The sequence below is a fragment of the Thermobia domestica genome, chromosome 16 (genome assembly GCF_964235325.1).
Source record: "Thermobia domestica chromosome 16, izTheDome1.hap1.1, whole genome shotgun sequence".
In the NCBI taxonomy this organism is placed as follows: domain Eukaryota; kingdom Metazoa; phylum Arthropoda; class Insecta; order Zygentoma; family Lepismatidae; genus Thermobia; species Thermobia domestica.
This window is the reverse complement of record NC_137469.1, coordinates 118,102,320-118,128,639: the sequence shown is the minus strand read 5'-3', so window position 1 is coordinate 118,128,639 and position 26,320 is coordinate 118,102,320. Positions and strand designations below refer to the sequence as shown.

The window sequence follows — 26,320 nt, the reverse complement described above, 5'->3', positions numbered from 1 at the left end:
TTAGTGTACTTTTGGTTTTTAAATTAGATGTATATTTTCATGTTATCCACTATGTTGTATACTTTTATTTGTTCGATCATTTTGTATAACTGTATGATGGCACTTCATATTAAAGCAGTTTGAAAAGCAAGCTTGAGTATTCGCTTGACTGGCTATGAATGCTAGGTCAGCATGTCTTACGAATTTTTCGGTATGCTAATCATTTTGTCGGAGGCGAAAAAGTAGATATAGGTAATAAGAAAAATTGATAAAAAATCTCCTGACTTGCTACACAGACGTCAACTTACATCACACAAATACTATATTATTATTATTATTCATTAGAAGTTAATTTTTCATAAGAATTTGTCCTACCCTGTGTCTTTCCCGGGTATTTCGTCTGAGGGGATTTTATCTGGGGAGATTTTGTCTTAGATTTGTTAGCGAAGCAGACATAAGGTCTGCGCCTTTACATACATTCTTCCAAATTTGGAGGTGCTGCAGAAGAAGAAGAATAACCAGAAGCGTATAGTAAAATTAAATTAACTACCATTTTTCGTGTTGTAATTTACCTATTGTAACTAGTTTTCTGCAACATGACTTCTTTTTCTCAAAATATTGCTTCTGTTGAAGAAATATCCTTGGATGTTTCTCCCGATACTTCTAGTTACCGGTTGAAGAATGGAAGTTTAGTAAGAGTGGATTCACTGGATTTGCTAACAGAGGAAGATGAGCCACTTTCTAGATCCATTATCTTTCTACCATTTAACCCTATTTGGGAAATTGTAATCTACTTGGGGGCCTACATAACTTATCTCACATCATTGTTTGAAATGTCATTCGATGTAATGGTTGGAGATGAAGTGGTCTATTTCATTGTAATTGACGTAATATATTGCTTTAATTTAATTCTAGAAGTTGTCCACCGGAATTGGAGCGAGGCTCAAGTTAAAAATATTCATAAGCACAGAAGTCTAATCTTGATTATCTTGGACGCAATTTCGTTATTACCGATTTCATTAATCTATTACCTTGCAACAAAGACATTCAATTCGCTAGTTTATAGGTTGTGTATGGTAAACAGGTTTCTAAGAGTGTACAGATTAGTTGATTTTACAGGTAAGAATATTAACTAATACTTATTTTGGATACTCATAGCCCGCTCCCCCAGTGATTTTTAACGAATCATAGTGATTCTAACGATTCATATTAATTCATAATGAATCATAAACGCATGTTATAACGATTTAAGCTGTAAATATTTTGGTAAGGATGCTTTAGTATAAATAGTAGTAGTAGTAGAAGTAGCGGTGGTAGTAGTAGTAGTAGTAGTAGTAGGAATAGGTTAGAAGCCCCGCAGGGGTTCGTTGGGTTCTGTTCTCGACTCTTCCAGTAGTAGTAGTGACTCTTCCAGTTCCGCTGACAAACTGAGGGGAGCGGGCTACACACAAGCCATTATTTAAAAAAATCCTATCGGACTTACCGTCTAAAATAATCTGTAGTATTATTACTAAACAATAGCCCAGCTTGGCATTTATTCCGAAGTTGGTCGTCCGCCTGACTTTCGCCAAAAAAAAAAAAAAAAAAAAAGTAGTGACAGGTATGTAAATTTAAAAATAATCAACTTTTAGGACCGCTTTAAAAGGATATAATAAGAGTAGGGTGGAGTAGAGTAGAGTAAGGTAAGGATAAGTAGGATAGGGTAGGATTAGGTCAGCTTAGGGCTATGGAAGTTTGAACCCATTTTGTTAAAATTAATAGAGTGTAGTAGAGTGCGATAAACTTGTGCGAAGTAGTTCCCTTCGCTTGTCAAATAGTTCCATGTTTATAATCGCTTACAAAGAAAAATGAACACAATTTCTGCTCTCCTTACATATTATCAAGCACACAAACGAGCGAATTTTCCATTCTTTCCCGGTAAATTGCTAGAAACGGGCGACCACCTTCGGATCTTAACCCTAAAGCATGGAAAACAAAACATTAAAATCAAAAGTTCAAATATGAGAAAATTATGAAATTTTAATAACATATTTTCTGAAAATGGTGCTGGTCTAGTTTTGACACACCACATTTGGAAGATTTACACTTAAAATTAAATATTTTGCATATAAAAACGTTTATAAGGAACAAATTTCTACAGTCAACAGAATTGAACACAAAGTGTACAAGGTACAGCTGTATCGGCTGTATTTTAGGTCTACAAGTGTAGGGTTACTAGTGTAAAATCTTTACTAGTGCTTTACAACGGATAAAATAAGTGAGTGCATATGAAAGATGATTCTATTAGATGCTATTATTCAGCAGCGGTATATTTCTGCACAGTATGCAGAGTTTATATTTTATGTTTACAAGTGGAGCGTTACTAGTATGATACCATGACAAGTGCTATTGAAACTCGTATCGTTGCAAAAACCCACTTGTTTTTACTACCTTCGCCTCTACGCATACCAACCATCGCTGACACTCTTGCTCCCTTAGGATGCACCTCTGCACGGGCCCACCAGCTTCACCTTGCCCTGACTCGGTTAGATAGCATTTTTCTTTTGGTGGACACCTAGCACAGATTGGTTTGCGTTTTTGCATTAGTTTTTATGCCACACACCCCGAAGCCGTATTTATACGGAAATCATAAAATAATTGTAAAATTTCATTAATTACTTCTGGTGGCCACTTGAATTTTATGAATGCAAAATTATTTATTCTCATATTGCCCAGCGAAAATCTTTTTGGGAACAATAAGAAGATTATAATTTTACAACAACTTTCTAGTGGTGCGTCAAAAGTAAGCCAGTACTCCCCCCAAAATATATGTATATATCACTTAATGCCAATTTCACATATTCATTACCTTTCTTAAGAAATATGAGGCGTCCGATCGTAAAACTATCTATTACTATATAATGTACACTATTTTATAAATATACACCTACGTGTAAAAGAAATGAAGTATTATAGCTACTCATTAATCATCGCCCACGCTATCTCATCATCGGTAGAAATCTGAAATTTGCTGAGAAAGCTTCTTTTGTGACGAAGACTACATATAAGAAAGGATAATTTGAAGGGATTAAAAGAGGTCGAGATTTTTGGCCAAGAATTGAAAATTAAAAAAAAATGAAATCTTTAAGTTTTGCGTCCCACAGTTATGCTGGTTAGGCTAAAGGAGACTGGGATGATGATAGATGAGTGAAATGGTGGAATGAAGAAAGTTGGAGGAAACGGGAAAACCCCAAGAAAACCCACGACCACGGTGTTTGTTCACCACAAGGTCCACACGGCGCGAGCTGGGATCGAATCAGTGTCTTATGAATCCCTGCAGTTAGAGAGTTGAAACTCAGTATTAAACTCTTCATTAAATATAAGGAAATGCATGTTTTAATGTTGTCGAAGGTTCTACTCCTAAGGAGAGAGGGAGATTTCTTCTAAATGGGTTATTCAAAAAACGTGCAGGTTCTGTTAGATCAAATATGAAATTTATTTTTTCTAAAAGCACTAACGAAATTCATAAACACGTTCATCATACATTCCGATTCCAGGTATGGTGAAAGACATCGGGCGTATGACCTCCTCTACTGCGCGGCATAAAATAACTCTGTTGGTGAAATTATCTATGACTGCCTGACACCGCGATATTTTTCTCAGAACGACCATTAGGCGACGCCTAGGACCTTTAATGTTGACTGTTGACCCGTTTCAATGAACGTTTTCGTAAGTCTACGAACTGTTGATTCATTCGGTGCCTCATTTCGCCCTAGAACCGTGCGAAGTCATCTGACAGTTGCTGCATAACTTTCTCTGTTCTGTATAAAAAGTTTTTACAATTAGCACACGTTGCGTTATAGTAAACTGCTCCATGGCTAGACACAGACTGAAGAAATGCGAGAAATTCAGACTAAGACGAAAATCGGAATGTTTGTGGGTAGAGCAACACTACAAAACAATATCGGCAACAGAGAAACAAAAAAATACCAGACGATCCAGACGCCTTTTGAATAACCCTGTATAATGCATAAACTTCTCTTTCGTTATGTAGAAAGTGACGAATGTGAGAAGTCGATTAAAGTGGAGATGTGAAATTTGGTATATAAATCCTTACTTAAAAATAAGGGAGCGTGCGTTTTATTACTTTGGAAAACTCTGTCCTTGAAGTCGAAAATTTCCATGATATTCTGTTTATCCACAAAGTGCTTATTGCGAGAATTTGCTTAAGCTGAAGATGGAAAATTAGGTATACAATCTGTTTATTAAAAATGACTGAACATATGTTTTAGAGTTCTGGAAATTCCATAGAATAAAATTTCCGGTTTTTTATTTATTACACCTTATTCTTCCTATGCGAATAAGGAGCACTTCTATCCTAATTTTAATAATTATCACTATTAAGAAATGAATTTGCTAATATTTACTATACCTTAAATCAGAGGTTCTCAGGCTATTTCCTATCACGACTCCCTTATAATTTCTGGCTTGTAATACCGGTAAGTTTGTGTGGGATTTTTAAATTACCTATTGTGAAGATCTCACGATATTCATCTATTTCTACAAATAGTAGAATCCATTTTTTTGTGTACAGTGGATACAATAACTTCCCTAAAAGCGACTGGATTAAAACCAAATTTGGCCAGTTCATTCATATTACAAATACAGATGGTGATCAGAAAAATGGAAACACCTAAACGAAATTGCAACTTACCAGATTAATATGGTGTCGGGCCACCTTTCGCCTTCAGAACAGCCTTGATGCGACGTGGGATGGAGGCATAGAGGTCGTGAATGGTAGCAAGTGGAATTTTACACCATTCCTCGTGCAGGGCATCGGCCAGTTCTGTGAGAGAGGATGCAGGTGGAAATCGTCGCCGGAGTCGTGTTTCCAAGACGGACCACAGATGTTCAATTATGTTGAGATCTGGGGATTGGGCGGGCCAGGGGAGGTGTTGAACTTCATCCCGATGTTCCTCAAACCACGCTTCAACAACGCCAGCTGTGTGAATGGGTGCATTATCATCCTGGAAGATGGCGTCATTGTCCGGGAACAACATCCGGACCATAGGATGCAAGTGGTCTCCTAAAATTGCGACATAATCGTTGGCAGTGATTCGTCCGCTAAGTGTGATCACAGGACCCAATGAAAACCATGATATTGCGGCCCACAGCATCACCGAGCCGCCGCCATGTTTCACAGTTAGGCGGAGACACTGCAGATTATAAGCTTCTTTGGGCGTTCTTCACACATAAACACGGCCCGTGGTTGAGAATAGGGTGAAGAATGACTCATCCGACCATATCACACGTTTCCAGTCCTCAACGGTCCAAGTTGCATGGTCGCGGCACCATTTGCGGCGTGCGAAAGCGTTATGGTCCCTGATCAGTGTTTTGACCCGTGCAACACGACACCACTGCCAACCCATACATCTGGCGTGTTACCAACTACAGGTGTTTCCATTTTTCTGATCACCATCTTTATCTAATCTGATCTTTCGTACTGCTCCAAAATGAAGACCGTTGAAAATTTTAAAAATTAGAAACTCCTTTAATTTTGGGTCTTATGATAAAAAAATAAAGTGATTTCTAATTTTGGTTTAGAAACTTGAACAGGTGTTAAAAAGTTATTGAGTATTTTAATTTTTGAGAAGCCGCCACTTTGAGTTACCTCATATTGTCATGAATTTGGTACACTGTTGTGTATGTGTTCAGCATCACGAAAAACTGTTAAAAACAACTTGTTTTTCTTCCTTACTAACAAGTAAACCTTACGTTTGGGTGAATCGAGTTGCTGACTGCGACACATATGAGAAAGTAGTACTAAATATGGTGAGTATTTCAGTGAAGTTGTAGGTGCGAAGCTCCAGGGGTTTAGGAGATACAGCTACCAGAACATCACATGGAAGTACAGAATAGTCTTCATACAGTTGAAGGTAAAAGTTCTGTAAGACCTCTTGTAACGACAAAAGGTGAATAACAAATATATGGGTACATATTAGGACTAGGGGGAAATCATATAGTAAGGGTATACCTGACGGCGGCCATCTTGAAATCCGCCATTTTGAATTAAGGTTAAGTTTTCAAAATAGGAATTGGGTCATGTGATACATGCTTTAAGGCGCAAATTTAATCAGAAGAACAATGGTGACGTTAATTTTGATTTACGCGCAATTGATAAAAAGTTACAGGGAAATTAAATATTGTTGCAGCATATGTATGTCCTTTACCCCACCTTGTAAATTTTGTATTAATGATAATAATTAAATAAAAAGCAGGTGGATAAATATTATGTCTATGGTAAGAGTTGCCTTGATGGCGGCCATGTTCAAATCCGCCATTTTGAATCAGACAAAAGTTTTAAACAAAACGCATGACATTGACACCTTATCAATAGCAAATTTTACCATAAATCCAACGGTATAACCATTTTTTCTTTATCATTAACCAGCATTTGTTATCGCATAAACAAGTTGCTAATTTAAGGAAAAATGACCAAAGTGGAATTGAGTCATAATTGAACTTGGGTCTTGCTTACAGAAAAGTCCTCAATTAGTACAATCAATATGTAGTTCAGAAAGGAGTGCATAACTTGCACAAATGCTCTGCTCACAGTGAGCACACCTGACAAAGGCAATCGAGTTACACTTAACACATTTGTTGTTAACAATTCCGTCAAAGCAGTAGTCGTAAGGAGCGATCCATTTAATTTGGTGCTGGTTAATGATAAAGCAAAAATGGTTATACCGTTGGATTTATGGTAAAATTTGCTATTAATAAGGTGTCACTGTTATGCGTTTTGTTCAAAACTTTTGTCTGATTCAAAATGGCGGATTTGAACATGGCCGCCATCAAGGCAACTCTTACCATAGACATAATATTTATCCACCTGCTTTTTATTTAATTATTATCATTAATACAAAATTTACAAGGTGGGGTAAAGGACATACATATGCTGCAACAATATTTAATTTGCCTATAACTTTTTACCAATTGCGCGTAAATCAAAATTAACGTCACCATTGTTCTTCTGATTAAATTTGCGCCTTAAAGCATGTATCACATGACCCAATTCCTATTTTGAAAACTTAACCTTAATTCAAAATGGCGGATTTCAAGATGGCCGCCGTCAGGTATACCCTTACTATATGACTTCCCCTAAGTCCTAATATGTACCCATATATTTGTTATTCACCTTTTGTCGTTACAAGAGGTCTTACAGAGCTTTTACCTTCAACTGTATGAAGGCTATTCTGTACTTCCATGTGATGTTCTGGTAGCTGTATCTCCTAAGCCCCTGGAGCTTCGCACCTACAACTTCACTGAAATACTCACCACATTTAGTACTACTTTCTCATATGTGTCTCAGTCAGCAACTCGATTCACCCAAACGTAAGGTTTACTTGTAAGTATTAAAACAAAAACAAGAAATCGCTTATGAGTTGAGAATGACTTGATAATGTGCGTCACGAAGATTTAACCGGACATTGCCGCACTAGTAAAATCACACGATGCTCAGGTACTTAATTAGCTTTCAATTTTAATTGTATCTCAATATCTAGGTTTTATTGTATTTGTATTTTTTCGGTATTTGTATTTTTTCAATATACAGTTCCCATTAGTTTGATGTCGTACCTCTTTTATTTAATCTCGAAGAGCATTCCCAGAACGAACTTCAAGAGAATTATTTTTTTCGAAATTTATACGAAATTGTACATTAAATTTATTTGATTAAATTCAATAGATAATACACTTTCATATTTGGAATCTGCGTATTAGGGGATCTATTGAATTGCGTTTATTGAGTTGTCACGTTTTATCACCGTATATATATACTGAAATGCAGGTATAACCAGTGGCCACCGGTTACGTTTTGGTACCAAAATGTTCATCATTGTCTTAGTTATTGATCAACACTAATATCATTTTTCTATCACTTACGGTTTCCGAGATATGGCTTCTTAAATCTTTCGAAATCGGAATCTTTTTGGCCCATATCTCGGAAACGGTAACAGTGACGCAAAAAATTTCATCACTTCTTTGAGATAGTTTTTGATGCTCTATCGAATGGAGAGCTCAAAATCGAAAAATTCGCAAATAAGACCTCCCGTATATATATATATATATATATATATATATATATATATATATATATATATATATATATATATATATATATATATATATATATATATATATAGAGAGAGAGAGAGAGAGAGAGAGAGTATAGAGGAGACCGAGACAATTCTAACGTAGGTCAATTGTAACATTGGCCATTACTTGTAGAAATGAGCTTCGGAATATCGTTTTTACATGACATTGGAGTCAATCATGCAAGGTGTATGTGGGAAGAAAAAAAAAAGAGTGTCGTTAATAAAGTGTGGAAGACTGGACAAGGAGAAACGTGATATTGACAGAGGTACGTAAATTTTAACTGACTTGTTTTTCTCTTGATAGATATGCGTTTACTGTAAACAAATACCCTGTGCGTGTGTAATCTGTTCTTTCCTCGACAACGTGTATATTGTTGAGTTGAATTTCAGTTTAGCGTCCCTTTTCAGCAGCGAGGCTATATGAGACGTGGACCTACTGATTAACGTGGAATCCGAACCACATGAGCTCCCGCAACGTGTATATTGTGTTTGATGCTTTGACTCCATGTGATTATGAGAAATCATGGTATTTATCACTGACCATTGAAAGGGTACACATGTAACATGGCGATTGGGGACGATTGTAACACGTTACAATCGTCCCAGACAAAGTTGTACTGAACCGTTATGAAAATAAACTAGATATGACCGAAGATGAGACAATTGATGTAATTAATAAAACAATGTACGTATTAAGTATGCTTTTCCGGGGCCAGGATTACGTAGGGAGGGGGATCTACCCCCCAAAAAGTCCTTGTCGGCCTTTGTGTATAATATATCATTATGGTTACAATAAAGAAAGAAAGGACTTTTACCCCCTATTTCGTTATGGGGCAGTAGATGTACCCCACTACAGAAGGCGGAGTCAGCGAAATTTGATCTTGTTTTCCTAGAAATCGATATCATTTCCTGGAATTGGGAGGCAAGTTTCGACAAGCCTTTAGTTGCTATGTTCATAGCCTTTTACGGCTACCACAGAAGCGCGTGGGAAAATTTTGGTTTATTTGAACCCCCGTCACCCCCTACTCCTCTTTAGTTGCTATGTTCATAGCTTTTTACGGCTACCACAGAACCCCGTGGGAAAATGTTGGTTTGCTGTTGCTATGCTCATAGTCTTGGACGCCTACCAGATGTAAAAAACAAGATAAAACATGCCTTTTCGTGTTCTTGTCGTCTATTGGCTAATAATTTGAATCCCCAAACCCCCTCACCCCTCTTGCGAAGAGCGTAAGCGGAACGTATGTGCTTGTGTAGATCATTATGTTAGCAGCTGTTGTAAAGGAAGAAACGTCAAAAAATTTAAAGATGTCATCGTCAATGAGTTTATTAGATAAGCTTAATAAGCCATCAATGGTACCCTTTACAAAAATGCGAGATTTGGAGATTGGAGTACCATTTCGTATTGTAAACTGTGAGATAATTACAACGGTATATGGTAGGAAGGCATGTGTGACATTTGAAGGAGGCGAAAAAGTGATTTTACCTGGACGTTGTACTGAAAAATTGGAAGCAGATAATGGTGCATTATTAACGTATTTACAAAGTGGGAATGTCTGTTTAATATATAAAGGAATGAAGATTAATGTATCTGGACGTAACATGCACGATCTTGAATTTTCTGAACTGGTTTACTCATCGTAAGTGTATGGTAGCATGTACAAACAAGATGAAACATGAATTTTCCTCTTCGCCCCCCTTCCTCTTCATGCATGCGCAGTCATCTGTATGCATAGTGTCGTTATTCTGTGCTGGGCAGCGACTGGAGTAACATGTCTTTGAGTGCTTGTGCATCAACTATGGATACCAAGAAAGAGTACTTGTTAAATGTTGAATATGGTCTTAATTCAATGAAAACGAAATTAATTTGTATTGGACTGGATAGTGATACATTTGAACCAGTGATTCGTGTTGCCAAAGGACTTCTGTTTGGAGTGGAGTTAAATTTGGCAGAGTGGGAGAAACTTGTACATTTGACCCCATTTGTTACGGACTATTTAAATTCTCAAGTGGAAATTACATTTATAAAATCCCTTGGTCGAAAAAACGAACTGGTGGTGCGAAAACTAATGGGTGAAAAATTAGTGATGTTAGAGAAGAAAGGAACACTTCATGCTCCTCGAAACACTGTGTACTTAACTTCAAGTGATTGGCTTTATTTCTTAGAAATATTACCGTGTATTGAACATGCTGTGAAAAACAGTAAAGTTTGTAGTGTTGTGCTACGTGAATATTTTGACTTGTGTTCAGATACTATTCGTAATCATGTACAATCGCAGTGTCTTACATGCAGAGGACTTGCCGGAATCCATACCTGTGTAGATGAACAGAGTATTATTAATGGTATGAACATTAGTTTTCCAAGTGTCTCTCTTGATAAGAACAGTGATGTGAACATTGATGGTGAACGATTAAAATTGGAAATGAAAGTATTTTGCAAACAAAAACTCATAGATTCAATTATGGCTGATTTATTTGATAGTGTATCGACACAGCCATGGTGGGGGGAAACCGATACTCAACCTTCGGAGGGTATCAATGAAGTGAACGACTCTTCATAAAGAAGAAGAAAATTGATTTGATTTTTCATGTATACTAAACAACGTAATATCAAATGTAATGAAAATATATATAGTGGAAAGTGAAATGTTTTATTTGTGTGTGTGTGTTTTGTGTTCGTTTCATACACCTCAATATGATAGGATTTTTAATTTTTTTATAAAAAAAATCCTAACATATTTTTTCCTCGTATATTATAAGTGATACGTATAATAATAATAATAATAATCATAATGAATTGAAATTCTTGAAATGAATGTTAAAATAAAAATTAGTATTTGAAATTATTATTATTAGTATTATACAACTTTGTCTTAAGTATGATAGGACTTTTTTATTTTTTTAAAAAAGGAACTAAAATAATTAATATTAAAATTTTAAAAACAAAAGTCCTATCATAATAATAATATTGAATTCACATACTTGATTTAATTTACGAAAGAATAACTGATTAAGTATTTGAATTCATTATTATTATGTAGTTATGTGATTACATCATTGAATTAAAAAAATCAGTTTTAGAATCTTTTTTTAAAATCACTATAAAATTCTTTATTTCAATGACTTAAAAATATGTTTTATGATATGTGTATTTAATTACATAACTGATCATAAAACATTTATTTATTAGGAAACGGAGAAAATAAGAAATAATACATCTGTTTTCAAAGAAAAAAAAGAATACAAAGTGTTTATTGCTGATGAAACTATTTACACAATTAAAACGACGATAAGTATAATACATTTTAAAAGAACGTTAGATTTTTTTCATTGTTCATGTGATGATAACTTCACAACTGCCATATACTGTTCACTGATGATGACTATACACAGTTCAATTAATGATACTACTGCTGTTGATGATGGTGAAACGTAGATAGAAGTCAATCTGTAGAATGATGATGTCCATACACACGATGACGATCTTTTACTCTCTGAAATGAAAAAAATTGAAAAACAAACTTAAAATTTATTTTATCTATAATCATGAACAAATAAAACAACAAATAATAATACATACAAACACATTATAATAATAAAGAAGAAGAAGAAATGACTACCTGCAATAATATGAAAAGAAAGTAATCAAAACGAACGAAGAAGAATGAAGACATGATTACCTTAAAAGTAAATACAGCAAGCGACGATCATTTTTTTCTGGAGTTGATGAGAAAGTGTAATGAAATTCATTTAAGGACTTTCCTTTAGCTTTGAAGCATAGGAAAAGATATGAATAATGACCACATAGGGACGATTTCACACTTTGAATTTGTTTATTATTAAATGTATAAGAAGTGGAATTTCTACGTAGAAATTGAATATGTTGCATTACATATGGAGGAAATCCAAATATATCGAAGTAGTGGGCACGTCCGTCAGTATGAATATATACGGAAATCCAATGTGTGCCAAGTTTGTTCGAGGGATCTGTATTTATGATAATAGCTGCAGGTAGTGGAACATGTGTTGATAATTCATTGGCTGCATATACGCCAACGAAATGATTGTGAAATAAAGAATTTGTTAGCAAAGCATCCAATAAATCTAGTGTAGAGGACATCATGTATAAAAATGCAGACATGTACATATATATGATATGATATTTAAATAACGTACCTTTAAAAATCCATGATGATGTTCCTCTGATGATCCACTTCTAAGAGAGATTGGAATTCTCCATACACAATGCAGGAGATAGGTGCTGGTAGAGGCTTCGTAAAAGGAACTTCCAGACGAACACATCCGTGACGTATAAGGTTCCAATGCTGCACAGCGCTGGCTTCTCCATCTTGAGTAATGTCGAAAACAAAGATAGTGTATCCTTGAGGAAAGTCAAGGCGAGGAATATTGTTGCCATGATTGGAAAAGTGAATACCTGATCCACAGAATAAGGTATGATATGAGGAAACATAGAGGTTGTTTTCGAAAATTGGTTGTAATGGTTTTGAAGGTACAGCTTTTCCATCAATGTATAGAGAGAAGAAATTGATGTCAAAATGTTTGAAATGAAATGGATTTGAAGTTATTGTTCCTGTATAGGCATCATTTTGTGTAAATGCCACAATCACTCGAGTTGGTAATACTCCCATAAATAAATTATCAATTCTTTTTGATTGGAGATCCTTTGAAATGACGAATGACTTCATTTGCACTCTTGTGAGAGGATATTTGGCTGTTGTTGATTGTAGAAGCTTGTTATGTGCTAGTTTCATTGTAGGACTAACATTAATCTTTTTAATATGTAAAGCAGCGTCTAAAATATCCACTTTAGCCTCAACAGACAGACACTAGCGATGAGACAAAAGTTTGGCTTTGCAGAAATTAACTTGAGACGTAATTCTACTCCTTGGATTAAAAATTTATCTTGATTAAAAATATCACAATGAAGATGTCCAAGCATGTCGAATTTTGCACTTTTTTTGTTAATTCATAACGTTGTTGAAATCCTCTATTACCACTAGATGTTGCATCCATATGTCCAGCAGTATCTTGAAACCAGAATGCAGATTGAAGATGAGTATTTTTTAGCAGAATCATCATAATTTAACAGTTTTTCAATGTATGATCGATATGGATGGTTATGAGATGGAAATGAAATCAGTTTGTTATTTAAATACACTTCCACTTCACTGAACATAGAATTTAAAAAGTCATTAATAGGAGCCACAGCTTTATCACTTTCACCAAATGCTGATCCATCAGGCTTAACGATTTGAGCTTCGATGTAAAGAAGAGAATGTGGTAGATCTATTTATTCATCACTTGTTCCTGGGATGACAAACTCTATAGGAGCATTATAAGCTAGTGAACTGATTGGTTTGTATGTAACAACATGATTATCCAATATACTGGTTTGCGTTGGTTTTGTAGAAAAAATATCTAGTTCACTTTTTACACACTCGCAGGATTGATGATGTAAGAAAGCCATAATGGTGATGATTTAATCAAAGATATCGTGTGATAACTTCCTCTTCTTATAAGACTGATTTTTCTTTGTTTTCTGTGTACGTTTCCTCTTGCGCTTGATAATGTGTAATGATGAAGGGTTAAAGATGGAATGATGTGTAATTCTTCTTTTCCTTCGTTGATATCCAGATCCTAGCATAGATTTCAGTTTATTTTTTGCTTTGTCTTGCAAGACCGATCTCGCTTCACCCATTCGTTGATGAAAGGATTCGTTAATAGGTTGATTATCGATGATGACATCAGTAATAACGTTTGCTCCAGATTTTAATAATTCCTTTCCTACTGTTTTAGCTCCTTGTTTTACTAGTAGCATGACAGAACGAAATAATCCTCCAAGGAAACTTCCAATACCATGTCCAACTTGATAAGGGGAACCAACATAAACGTTTCCAGTTCCAGAAAGAGCTTGTTTTTGATAATATTGTAAATATGGATTATTCATATTTGTCGATGTTGACGCACTGGTCGAAAATGTAGTTTAACGCATACAGTTCCGAAAGTGAATGCCAGTGGAGAGCCTGTACTATCTCATATCTATTTTGATGTGTTCAAAATGCATCTTCTCTATAGGCACATAATGTGAAGGATTAAAAATTTCTATAACACTACTTCCAAATGTATGATTCACAGGATTCATATTTATGATACGTAATAATGGTGCTACTGTATCTCCAACAAATACAGATTGAATTATATCACAATACACATACATTGTAGATGGAAGTCCTAAACGTAAATTTGAAATGCTTTGGCCTTGTTGCATATCCTTTAAATCAACGCTTGGATCAAACCCCAACATCGCACTAACACTTGGTGATAATGCAACGTCTACATCTATGTCTTTATGAAGACGTCGTATAAAACAGGTATTACTCTCACGAGTATAAGAAATATGTAAATTTGTGAATCTGTTGTACGTATTTATTATCTTTATCAATTCTGATATGTCAGTGTAATAACGTACAGGAATAGTTATAAATTTCCATTCATCACTTTTTGCAGGTTTGTAAAAATTTTTATTATTTTCGTCATTAATATTTAATATTGAATGAGGATAATGAATTTCAAAAATAGCCACTTCCCACTTTTCATGGAATTCCATTCTTTGATGAAGTTTCGTAGTGTATGATGTTAAGGTGTTGTCAGGAAAATATTCCATAGAACTATTACTGGGAAGCGTAACGTAAAAATTTCCATCAGGTTCCATTGTACTTCTCGATCTTCTTTACGGATGATGCAGGTATCCAGGAATCGAAAGAAGAAGGATATCCTTTCCAATGAACAAGATATTCTTTTCTGCTGCCTTTTCTTCTTATATGTATGATTTTATCTATGTAAAATGTCTTTGATAACGTCACAGCTTGTAATTCCTCTCTGTAAAATAATCCATCCAGTGGTTCCTTGTTTAAATCTTCAATTTCATAAACAGGTGGATCTCTTGGTATTATCTTCTTCACTTTAAATATTTCCCAAGTCCAATTTTGCATATATCCTTTATCAAATGTACGTTTAGTTTTACTAATTCGTACTGTATCACCAATCTTAAGATGTTTTGAGAAATTTGGATTCTTCTTCTTCTTCTTTATTTTATTATCATATTGATTATGCCATACTTGTAATAGGTTATTTTGAGAAACATTTGCAGGTGACATCTTTATGCTTGAATGATAACCTTCATTGTATGATTTCACAAGAAGAGGTAATACTTCTAAATAATTATACGTTTGATACTTTGTAAAATACTTCCACATTTTTTCGTTTAGAGTTCTGTTAAAACGTTCTACAATACTAGCTTTTATATCAGGATTTTTAGTTGTAATATGTTTTATTTTGTTGTTCTCTAAGTACTTCTGTATTGTTTTATTAGTAAACTCACTTCCTTTATCTGTTCGGAATGTAATTGGTTTTCTGTCTTTGAACACAAGTTTCAATGCTTTTAAGACATCATTTGTACTTTTAGATTTTAATGGCACAGCCCATGCATATCGATTGAACACATCTATCACTGTAAGAATATAACGATATCCATCATTAAATTTATGAAGAGATTGAAGATCATTAATATCACTTTCCCACTCATCATCAATGTTATTCACTACATAGAAATCTCTTTTAAAACGACGACGTACAGGTTTGTGTAACGTATATGTTGTTTGTTGCAGTAACTATCTTCTTATACAATGTATAGGAATTTTCTTCTTTGTAGCTATCCACAATTTTTTTAACAGTTGAAAACGAGGCAGGATGTGAAGGGTTGTAGTAAATCTTGCTTAACTGTTTGTTTACGGTTTCCACCTTGACCATACTGGACGTTTACAGGCACGCTTCCTTTTCCTTATAGGAGATACTACTTTTTCCTTTTCTTCTTCTGCTTCTTCGTCGTCTTCTGGAAACGATTTCAGAGGTATTTTTTCCCTTGACGATTATGCTGTTGGTGATGCTTTAGTTCGTCGTAAAATATATGACAAACGTTTTGGATTTCCAATAAGTTCTTGAGGTGTGTTATTAGAAGATAAATAATTACAAAATTTCTCCCATCCCGGTGGATTTGTGTTTCCGGGGTCGCGACACATCAGAAATTAAATCTACAATGTGAGATCCTTCTAGTTTATCACCTCTGATGTAAACAGTTCCTTTATTATCCCACGTGATATTATCATCATGTTTCATTCTATGTAGTAGTAATTCAGCTCTTTTACGAAACATTTTGGGTATTGATAATAATATTTCTTCTACTTCAGGCTTCTCTGATTTAGTTGACGTAATTGAAAGTGTCACAGGTTCTTCTTGTTTTCGTATTAAATGTAAATATTTTTGAAGAATATTATTATACTGATTCCACTTTTCTTCATCACTAAGCGATGATAACTGTAAAATCTCTTGCATTTCTTGATCCAAATTAGATTCACGTTTCTCCAGGGCTGATGATGATGATGGTGTTTGTATACGATTCAGAACTTCAGGTGGAACTAAAATCATCTTTGCGTGTTCTGTTGTACTAACGGAATAGTAAACTTGATAATGCACCAGTTAAAATAGGAGCTAATAATGCCGGTAGGAATCCACCCTGCTGCTACACTAATAAATGCTTCTTCTTCTTTTGGATGGAGTTTCCTTTCTTCACAAGATATCGAAGCGTCCTCTTGTATCGCTTTAATCTTGCTTTCTGTGTCTTTGTAAGAAGTACATTCCCTTTTAATATATTATAACAACATTCGCAAATACTTCGAATCACTGAATAGTCTGCATTGGCCAGTATAGCTTTACGTAATTTAGGATTTGCTTTGCTCAGCGTACGAAGAAGATCTCCGTGTTTTACTCTTGGAGACATATTGTCAGAATGAAGAAACACAGTTTAAAACAAACATTATAAACACATCTTCTATTTCGATGGAACATAAACGTAATGATAAATATCATCAGGAAAGATAGTTGTTTGAAAACGAAGTTCATCTGGCGTATCCTGTTTTAAATCTAATATCCATATGGTAACTTTGTTGCGTCGTTGAAACTTTCTTGAAGAAATTTTTTCTATTCTCACTAGTTGATAACTCAAATGGTTAATTTGTGATTTATCTCTTGGATTTTTAAATAATACGAGATAAGAACAATTCAAGCTCATATCTCTGCTTCCTTTTCCCTGATGAAATATGTTTTGTGTAATAAATAGTACACTAAGATTTCTATGATGAGAACCCTTTGTAAAGAAATCAACTATATTGCGGTTCACTTCACACATTTGATCATCAATAATAATAAGATGTGGTCCAGTTTCAGGTAAAAAGTCTTTTGTTTGAGATAATCCTTCAATAAATTGTACTTTTGTCGAAATTTCTCTGTATGCATTTTGTCATTCTGTATAGTACCAATAAATATGACGAAACGATGTATTAACCATACGTGATAAATTGGACAGGAATCGTATTACAAAGGAAGTTTTTCCACATCCACTTGGTCCGGCAACAATACATGAAAAGTTATGTTTTTACGTCGTGTCCATGTTAAAGAGTATGATCATTCTTCATACGTATATTTATAAAGGGCCTTATTACATTTCTCTTCTTCTTTTGTTGGAAGTAATGTAGCCATATAGAAGAGTATCATATGAATTTGGTATTCTACGTCGTTTAATATAATTTATCTTATAAATTTTTGTTTCGGGCATGCTGACGATAGTATGGTCTTTCCTGCGGCAAATTTTTTTCTCATTGGTAATTTTGACTTCATTGGGACGAAATTCTGCCTCTTTTTCTTTCGCATCCTCTTCACTATCTACTATCATTTTCTTCATTACATCAAAATTTAGGTGTTTTGAAGATTCATAGTTTTATGAAAAGCCCCGTATCTTGCATACTTGAAACTCCTTCTTCCTACTGGGATCAAAAATACGTAATCCATAGTTCCTGGGTCCAGCCGAGACGTATTCTGAAATATAGGCTCTTTACCATACTCGAGTACTTCATTTCTTAAATCGCCTAAAAAGTCACCAGTTGGAATTGTAGTTTCACCAGGTTTTTGCGTATAAATGACTGAATCAGTATCAAAATACAATACTCTTTCTTGTAGTTGATCTAAATACTTGTACAATTCTAATCTTGCTTGAGCTGTTGTGTACGCGGCTATGACGACGTTTACTGTTGGTAGTGAAACAGGAACTTCATCTGTGTATTGCCAATATACATATATCATATCATGGTTTACTGGAAATATTTGATGAACGTCTATATCATGAGATGTTAATTTCTCATATAATTCCTTTGGATCATAATGCTTACATGACCCATGTTCTCACGTTGTCCAAATTTTCCGCAAAATGAATTTAACATTAATTTAGCTAAACTTCTAAGTGCTAGATTATGTTGAATTTTATTTTATCGAGACGTATTCCTTCCTTTTCATAATATCGCTGAATATACTTCTCCTTTAGCTCATCTGTTTCACACCATGCTGGCCATCCACTAGCTTCCGTTGTTGCTTTCAGGAAGGTGTTTATGTACTCTGCAAATAAGCCGCCACTTTTTGTTTCTTCATCATATTGAACAACATCATATGCCCAAATTTCATGAATATCTATTATTTTGTATCCTTTTTCTAATGATTTTCTTACTTCATCTGCTACCCATGTACCATGTAGAACTCGGTCTTCATCGTTGTGATTACAAGATGACTGGTTTAATTCATCACAACATGTACGACAAAGTGGAAACATCAATCTATCATTTGACTTGTAAGGAAGAACTGGGTGTAAGAGATTTTTTGGAGGTAGAATACTTAGTTTAACTAATCCTTCAACTTCTTCAATGGTAGGAATATTTGAATCTCCAGGCAGATAGATAGTAGGATGAGGAATTGAAAACTTCTTAGTCTTAGAGATAAATGGATAAAGCGAAATAACATCTTTGTATTGTACGGTTTCTCCTTCAGATTCTTGTGCTTTATGATACAAACGTATGGCATTCACACGTCCTCCATAAAAAGCGTCACGAGGATTTAATGGTGTTTTCTTTGTATACGGATGATTACTAACATACTTCTTCATCTCTTCATTTCCTGCCAATTGTTTTTTAAATTCACAACTCCATATTTCATGCACTTCACAGCCAAAATCTTTTAATTTTTGGATTTTCTTCTTTGTTGCTTCATATCGAAATTCCATGGTATCTGTAGCATTGTTATAGATGGGTTTATCTCTGTCGTTAGGGTAGCAGTAGATACAGCCATGTGTAAAATCGCCCTCATATTCCCACACGTGTATTCTTCCTGTGTTGGGAACTGTTCATACACCATCTACTTTCATTGATGCAATTCGTTTTTCCTTACTACTAGCAGCATTGGTAATTTGTATGTTTCTTGTTTTTTCTTCCCAAGCTATCCATTGTACTGCTTCAACTGATTGGACATCTCTCCATCGATACCCGTTCTTTGGTATGATACCAATCGTATTTTCCTTTAAGAAATTTCTACGATATACCAAATTACATGCACTGGCGATTGTAATGCATTCAAGTAAGGGATTTACATTTGTTTCAGATTCAAATGTATTCATAAAGGAAATACATGCTTGACGTAATACTTCAACATCCTGTACACAATATTTGATGAGTTCTTCTTTCATTTTAAAGGTATCGTTTCGATGTTCAGTATACCATTGGAGAAACTTGCGTCTTTCGTCTACTTTCATGGTATCTGCTCCATAATATCTAATGTCTGGAAGTGTACCTTCATATGTTTGGTTCTCACGTCGATTGAAAAAGTGTGGGAAATATCCTTTGCACGATTGAAGACCAAATGCACCACTTAATTTACTTAAGGGCATAGGAAGAAAGCTTAGTGAATCAATGAATGTTACATTCCCTATTTTAAGAGATAGAATTTTCGCCCCATTCATGATTACTTCTGGAGTCCAATAAATCTTCTCAACCATGGTCTTAATGATGAAATGTGCATCATAGCCCTTAGAATTATGGGCCACACATGTTACTGATTTAATGTTTGGACGTCGCTGTTGAAGGTGGTTTAGAAAGTCTTCTATTACGTTTTCTCCGTCAAATATATTTTCTCGTTTTCCACAAACGATACAATTTTTTTATGTCATTGTCTTCATAACATCTGTAACATGTATGCTGACTAACCAAAGGCATTAGGTATATGCTCATATGTTTGCGTTCTCCTCTTCTATTTTCGTATCTTGTGTGCATTCAATATCATAAAACACAATCATAGCTTTCTTCTCCATGATAATTTTTTCATTGGCTTTTTTTCTTCTTTCATTCACTTTCATGTAACATTCATGATTGGGTGGTACTATATCATAGCAAATGTTGCAATAAGTTTCTCCACATACGTGAGATCCTTTTTCTTTCACTACATAAATTTTCAAACACTGGGCACAGCATTTCACAGTTGAACATAAAGGCTTTCCATTTTGATACGGCGCTGACTTGTGATAGTCATAGCATGACTGGCCATAAAATTCTCGATTACAATCATTGCAAGTAATATGGGTTTCTTTAAAGTCACATGGTGGCTTCTGATGACAACGATAACATACAGCTGTACAATGTTTCAAATGTGCATGCTTTTTTTCATATTTCTTATGACAGCTTTCGCAATAAAACTTACAGCTAAAACATGCTGTCAAGCTTTCAATGAAGTTGTAGTGGTTATTTATGAAGAGTAAATTTAAAGCAGTTCTTTCGTTATCACTTGGTGGTGCTTCAAGCATAATATCACTTTCTGAAAAGCCCCTATACACTGTAATTTTATAATCCTTTAAATTTCCTGAAATTTAGGTATTTCAGGAATTCCACCACCATGACTAAGATCTACATCGGCAGCTTCACACAGTTCTTCTGCTTCTTTTTCTATGATATAATTACTTTGAGTTTTTACATATCTATTATATTCAGTTTGATTTCTCTCCTTGTATTTTTTCACTCCTATGGCAACGACAAGTGCATGCGCTAAACATCTTGTGCCTTTATTCTTAACTGTGATAATACCACGTTTTGCCTTTACGTATTCTTCAGTATTCATAACATGTTGTTTCAAACGTCTGTGTCCTCTTGGCATACGTACATGATGAAAATTCACGATGCAATCTTCATTTATAAGAAAAGCCGCATTACTTTGCAGTACTTTTTCATAACTTGTCCATAGAACTTCTGCTGAGAGATTTCTTGCTTCTCTGAACGATAACCAAAAAGGGCGGTGTCCTTCTCTCTCATTTGTAATTGTTATTCCTACGTAATCATGCTGGTCCACATCACGTAGCAAATAATCTATTAAAGCACGTAGAATTGTTTCAATTGCAGTAAAAGGATTTTCACCTGCACGCACGGGGGCTAGACGGAATCTTAGCATTGTACCAGCCATATTGTATCTTCTGTATTGTCTTCTACGTTCTTCTATTATATGAAATCTATTGTTTTCATCATTACGGCTGTTATTTCCAAATCCTACTTGCACATTTGAGTTTCGTTCTGCTGCAAATACGGATAGCAACTCGTCCATTCTTTTTTCTATTTCGTCTTAATCGATTTCTATTTCTGTATGTTCTGTATTAGCCTCAGCTAATATTTCCATAATTGATGGATATATTACTTCTTGCTGATGTTCTTCTTCTTTTTCAGGATTAGGAAATAAATTGGTAATCCATTTTTCTAGCTCAGTTTCGTAGAACTCATCTTCTTCTGTCTTCTCTTCCTCATTGTAAGTTTCTCCTATTATTTGGGAGAACGTTAAATTTAGCAATTCTTCTTAATCTTCTTCTTTTGTTCTTTCTTCGACGTCTTCTTCTTCTTTTGTTCCTTCTTCTAACCATTTTTTAATTTGGGCAATACGGACGGATGCTGCCTCTTCTTCTTCTTCTGTTATCATTCTATTACCTGCACTTTCCAATATTTCTAATAGTTGTTCTTTTTCTTCTGCAAATTGAATTTCACTAGCTGCATCTCTTTCTTCTTCTTTGGTATTGATGATCATATCTTCTTCTTCTATAAATTCTTCCTTTTTTTGTGTACCTTTCTTCATTTCATCTTCTTCTTCCTTCCTTTCATGATGATCTTCTTCTATTCCGATTACGGCATCTATTTCTTTTAGAAGAACTTGCGTCTCTTTATTTATTGCGATTTCCTCTTCTTCTTCTATGTCATTAATAAATGCAGTAATCTCTTTTAATAACTCTTGCGTACACTTGTTTTCCATTTTTACCCCCCAGATGTATATACGTAATGCAAAAAAAATTTCCAATATGTATATATAAATAGTGAATAGAGAATATAAGTATTATTTAAAATGGAATATAAATAAGTGTTTAAGAGAATATACGAATAAATAAAAAGGGTTATATATAAGTATTTAATAAAGGAATAATAATAATATCGGTAAGGATAAGGAAAGTCTGATACACTAATTTTTATTTATATTCAACCTAAAATAAAAAAGAAATGCATTTCGTTACTTATACACATATTCCAAATAAATATAAACAGTATATATACACATAAATTTCAATTCGTTATACGGAAAAAGCAGAAGTTTCAAGGAAAAAATAGCATACCTTTTAAGTAGTTAAAATGAATTGTAACTTTTTTTTCGTATTCTCTGGGAGTGAAACAAATGTATATTCAGTTTGCTTCAAGTGTATTATCTAATGTATAAACGATCTGTAATTGAATTTTATACTTATTCCCCTGGAGACCCCCAACTTTAACACCCCTTAGATGATGTGTTATTGAGTTCAGAGTATCATCATTGAACACAGCGACCCCGAAAACTATGTATTTGACACTAGTATGGTTCATTTTAAATTATTTTTACGTGTCTCGATATCAACCCTGGAGACGCCCCCAACTTTAACCCCCTTAAATGATGTGTTATTGAGTTCAGAGTATCATCATTGAACACAGCGACCCCGAAAACTATGTATTTGACACTACTATTGTTCATTTTAAATTATTTTTACGTGTCTCGATATCAACCCTGAAGACCCCCCAAACATCAACCCCTTAGATGATGTGTTATTGAACTCAGAGTATCATCATTGAACACAGCGACCCCGAAAACTATGTATTTGACACTAGTATTGTTCATTTTAAATTATTTTTACGTGTCTCGATATCAACCCTGAAGACCCCAAACATCAACCCCTTAGATGATGTGTTATTGAGTTCAGAGTATTATTATTCAACACAGCGACCCCGAAAACTATGTATTTGACACTAGTATTGTTCATTTTAAATTATTTTTACGTGTCTCGATATCAACCCTGGAGACTCACCCACAACTTTAACCCTCTTAGATGATGTGTTATTAAGTTCAGAGTATCATCATTGAACACAGCGACCCCGAAAACTATGTATTTGACACTACTATTGTTCATTTTAAATTATTTTTACGTGTCTCGATATCAACCCTGAAGACCCCAAACATCAACCCCCTTAGATGATGTGTTATTGAGTTCAGAGTATTATTATTCAACACAGCGACCCCGAAAACTATGTATTTGACACTACTATTGTTCATTTTAAATTATTTTTACGTGTCTTGATATCAACCCTGGAGACCACCCAAAACATCAACCCCCTTAGATGATGTGTTATTAAGTTCAGAGTATCATCATTGAACACAGCGACCCCGAAAACTATGGGGACAAACATCGTGTACGTGAATTTAATCCAACTATCTCCTTTCCAACATTTCATTCATTTCTCATTATCACCGTCTCCATTAGCATAGTCGACATAACTGTGGGACGTAAAACTTAAAGATTTCCCATTAGCCTAATCGTCATAAGAGTGGGACGTAAAATTCAGATTTCATTTCTTTGTTTCCCTCGTTAGATCTTAGCTCGGGGGGGGATTTGGGGCTGACGGTGGTTCATTGGTAGAGCGTTCACCTCTGGTGTATGGGGCCACAGATTCAATATCCTGTTCCCATCAAGTGAACTTTGTGGTGGACAAACACCGTATACATGAAAAATCGTAGGTTCAAAATCCTGTTCCAATCAGAATGAACTTTGTGGTGGACAAACACCGTGTACGTGAATTTAATCCAACTCTTTCCTTTCCAACATTTCATTCATTTCTCATCACCACCGTCCCGGCTGGGAGCTCATGTGGTTCTGATTCTACGTTAATCAGTAGGTCCACGTCTCATATAGCCTCGCTGCTGAAAGGGACGCTAAACTAAAATCAACTCAACTCATCACCACCGTCTCCATTAGCATACCCGACATAGAAAGACAGACAGACCTTGTTGGCTTTACTGTTGGACGTAAAACTCTTCATTGTTCAAAGATTTCATTTACAGACAGAAAGACAGACAGGTATGCATCATATTATCAAAATTAAAACACCAAGTCTACAGACACTTCTTGCGTCAACTGATATATAATTGCAATGCGAGCCAGAAAAATTCAAGAATTCCATCTTATCATTTTCTTAGAAATCAACGTACAGCGAACAGAAGCAGCATACAAGCTCACTTATATGTATGTGTTTTTAACTAGGTCAGGCTGTTATCTAGTTGCAATACGAATCATCAAAACATTTGACAATGGCATCTTATCTGTTGCTCTTGAAACTAAACCATTTTAAGATGGAGTTCAATGTACTAACAAACAGAGAAAGAAAGAGACTAGCAAAACAGACATTCACATATGTGTCTGTGTTTTTTTAATGTTAGAACATGAACGGAACTATGAATAAATACACTTGTTCTTTCAACTGCCTTTATAACTAAATGAAGAAAGAACATATATATATTTTACTTACCTATTTTAATAAAAGCGACCGCTATCACAAAACACACACTACAGTTTTAGGTTGTAAACACAATCAATTGGTAGGCTTTAATCGTAATAACTGAAAGCACAAAACACACACTACAGTTTTAAGCTGAAAACACAATCAATTGGCATGCTTCAATCGCGATAACTGAAAGGACTCTGATGAAGATCCGGTAGCCGTTCAAGACTCTTTGCGAGAGGGGCGGGGCTTGGGAATTCAAATTAGCTAACCAATACAAGACGACTAGAAAAGGCATGTTTTTTCATGAACCTATAGCTGATGGTAACCCTAAAAGGCCGAAAAAGGCATGTTTTATCTTGTTTCTAGCAACAGGATGTTCTCACAAATCATCATTTTCCATGCGCTCCTGTGGTATAGCCGTAAAAGGCTATGAACATAACTAAACAGGAAGTGATATCGATTTACTTGTCATAGCAGACATCATCATGTGAATATCCATATAACACATTTCACATCCTACGTTTTTAAACAATATGATATGCTATGAGAAGCTTCCGCTATTAGAATATGCTTAATCATTGGAATCCATTCGCAGGAGGTCTAGGGGAGGAGTGTATAGGTATGTGTTTCGTTATGAGACTCATATATGGTTTCTTGTCCCACGTCTTAAAAAATTGTGAAATACAATATTTACCTTAGCAACTAAGTCAATTTCGTGAGAAGCTTTGATCATTTGAATATCACGTCTTCTACAGACACTTTGTGGGAATAGGACCAAGGGACTAAGCAACACGATTTTTGCATGGGTATGTGTTTCGTTCTGAGACTCATATACTGTGTCTAATCCCACGCTTTTAAAAAAATCATGACATAATATTTACCTTAGCAACTAAGACCAATTTCATACAATCTGCTGAGAAGCTTCGATCATTTGAATATCATGCTTTCAGTTCATAATCTACAGTCATCTCGTGGGAATAGGACCAAGGGGTTAAATCGCTTATGCTCTTTGGCTTTCCAGGAGGTGTAGGGGGTGACGGGGGCTCAAATAAACCAAAATTTTCCCACGCGCTTCTGTGGTAGCCGTAAAAGGCTATGAACGTAGCAACTAAAGGCTTGTCGAAACTTGCCTCCCAATTCCAGGAAATGATATCGATTTCTAGGAAAACAAGATCAAATTTCGCTGACTCGGCCTTCTGTAGTGGGGTACATCTACTGGGGCCTCCTCTAACTTCTTTATACACCCTCACAAAGTTTGTGGCTGGCTGCGGATCATTGTTTCTCGATGTTGTATCAGAATAGCCTAATGTTGCAATATGCTCCTTCCTTGTGATGTCTTTAAATAGCCTATAATTTTTTTAAAGACTCATTTGTCGAATAGGCTCCCTTTGATTCATCAGAAATAATCAACAATGTAACTTTTCACTTGTTTTA

The 26,320-nt window shown here is 35.0% G+C and overlaps 1 protein-coding gene across 1 annotated transcript in view; it reads left to right on the top strand.

Moving 5' to 3' along the window:
* Positions 1-504: 504 nt before the first annotated feature.
* The window catches only part of LOC145673364 (uncharacterized), a 779,808-nt gene continuing 753,992 nt past the window's right edge, over positions 505-26,320 (top strand). The window contains exon 1 of the mRNA XM_081743004.1: positions 505-1,098. Within this exon, the coding sequence (XP_081599130.1) occupies positions 576-1,098 (523 nt within the window). The 5' untranslated portion in view covers positions 505-575. The remainder of the gene's footprint in view (positions 1,099-26,320) is intronic.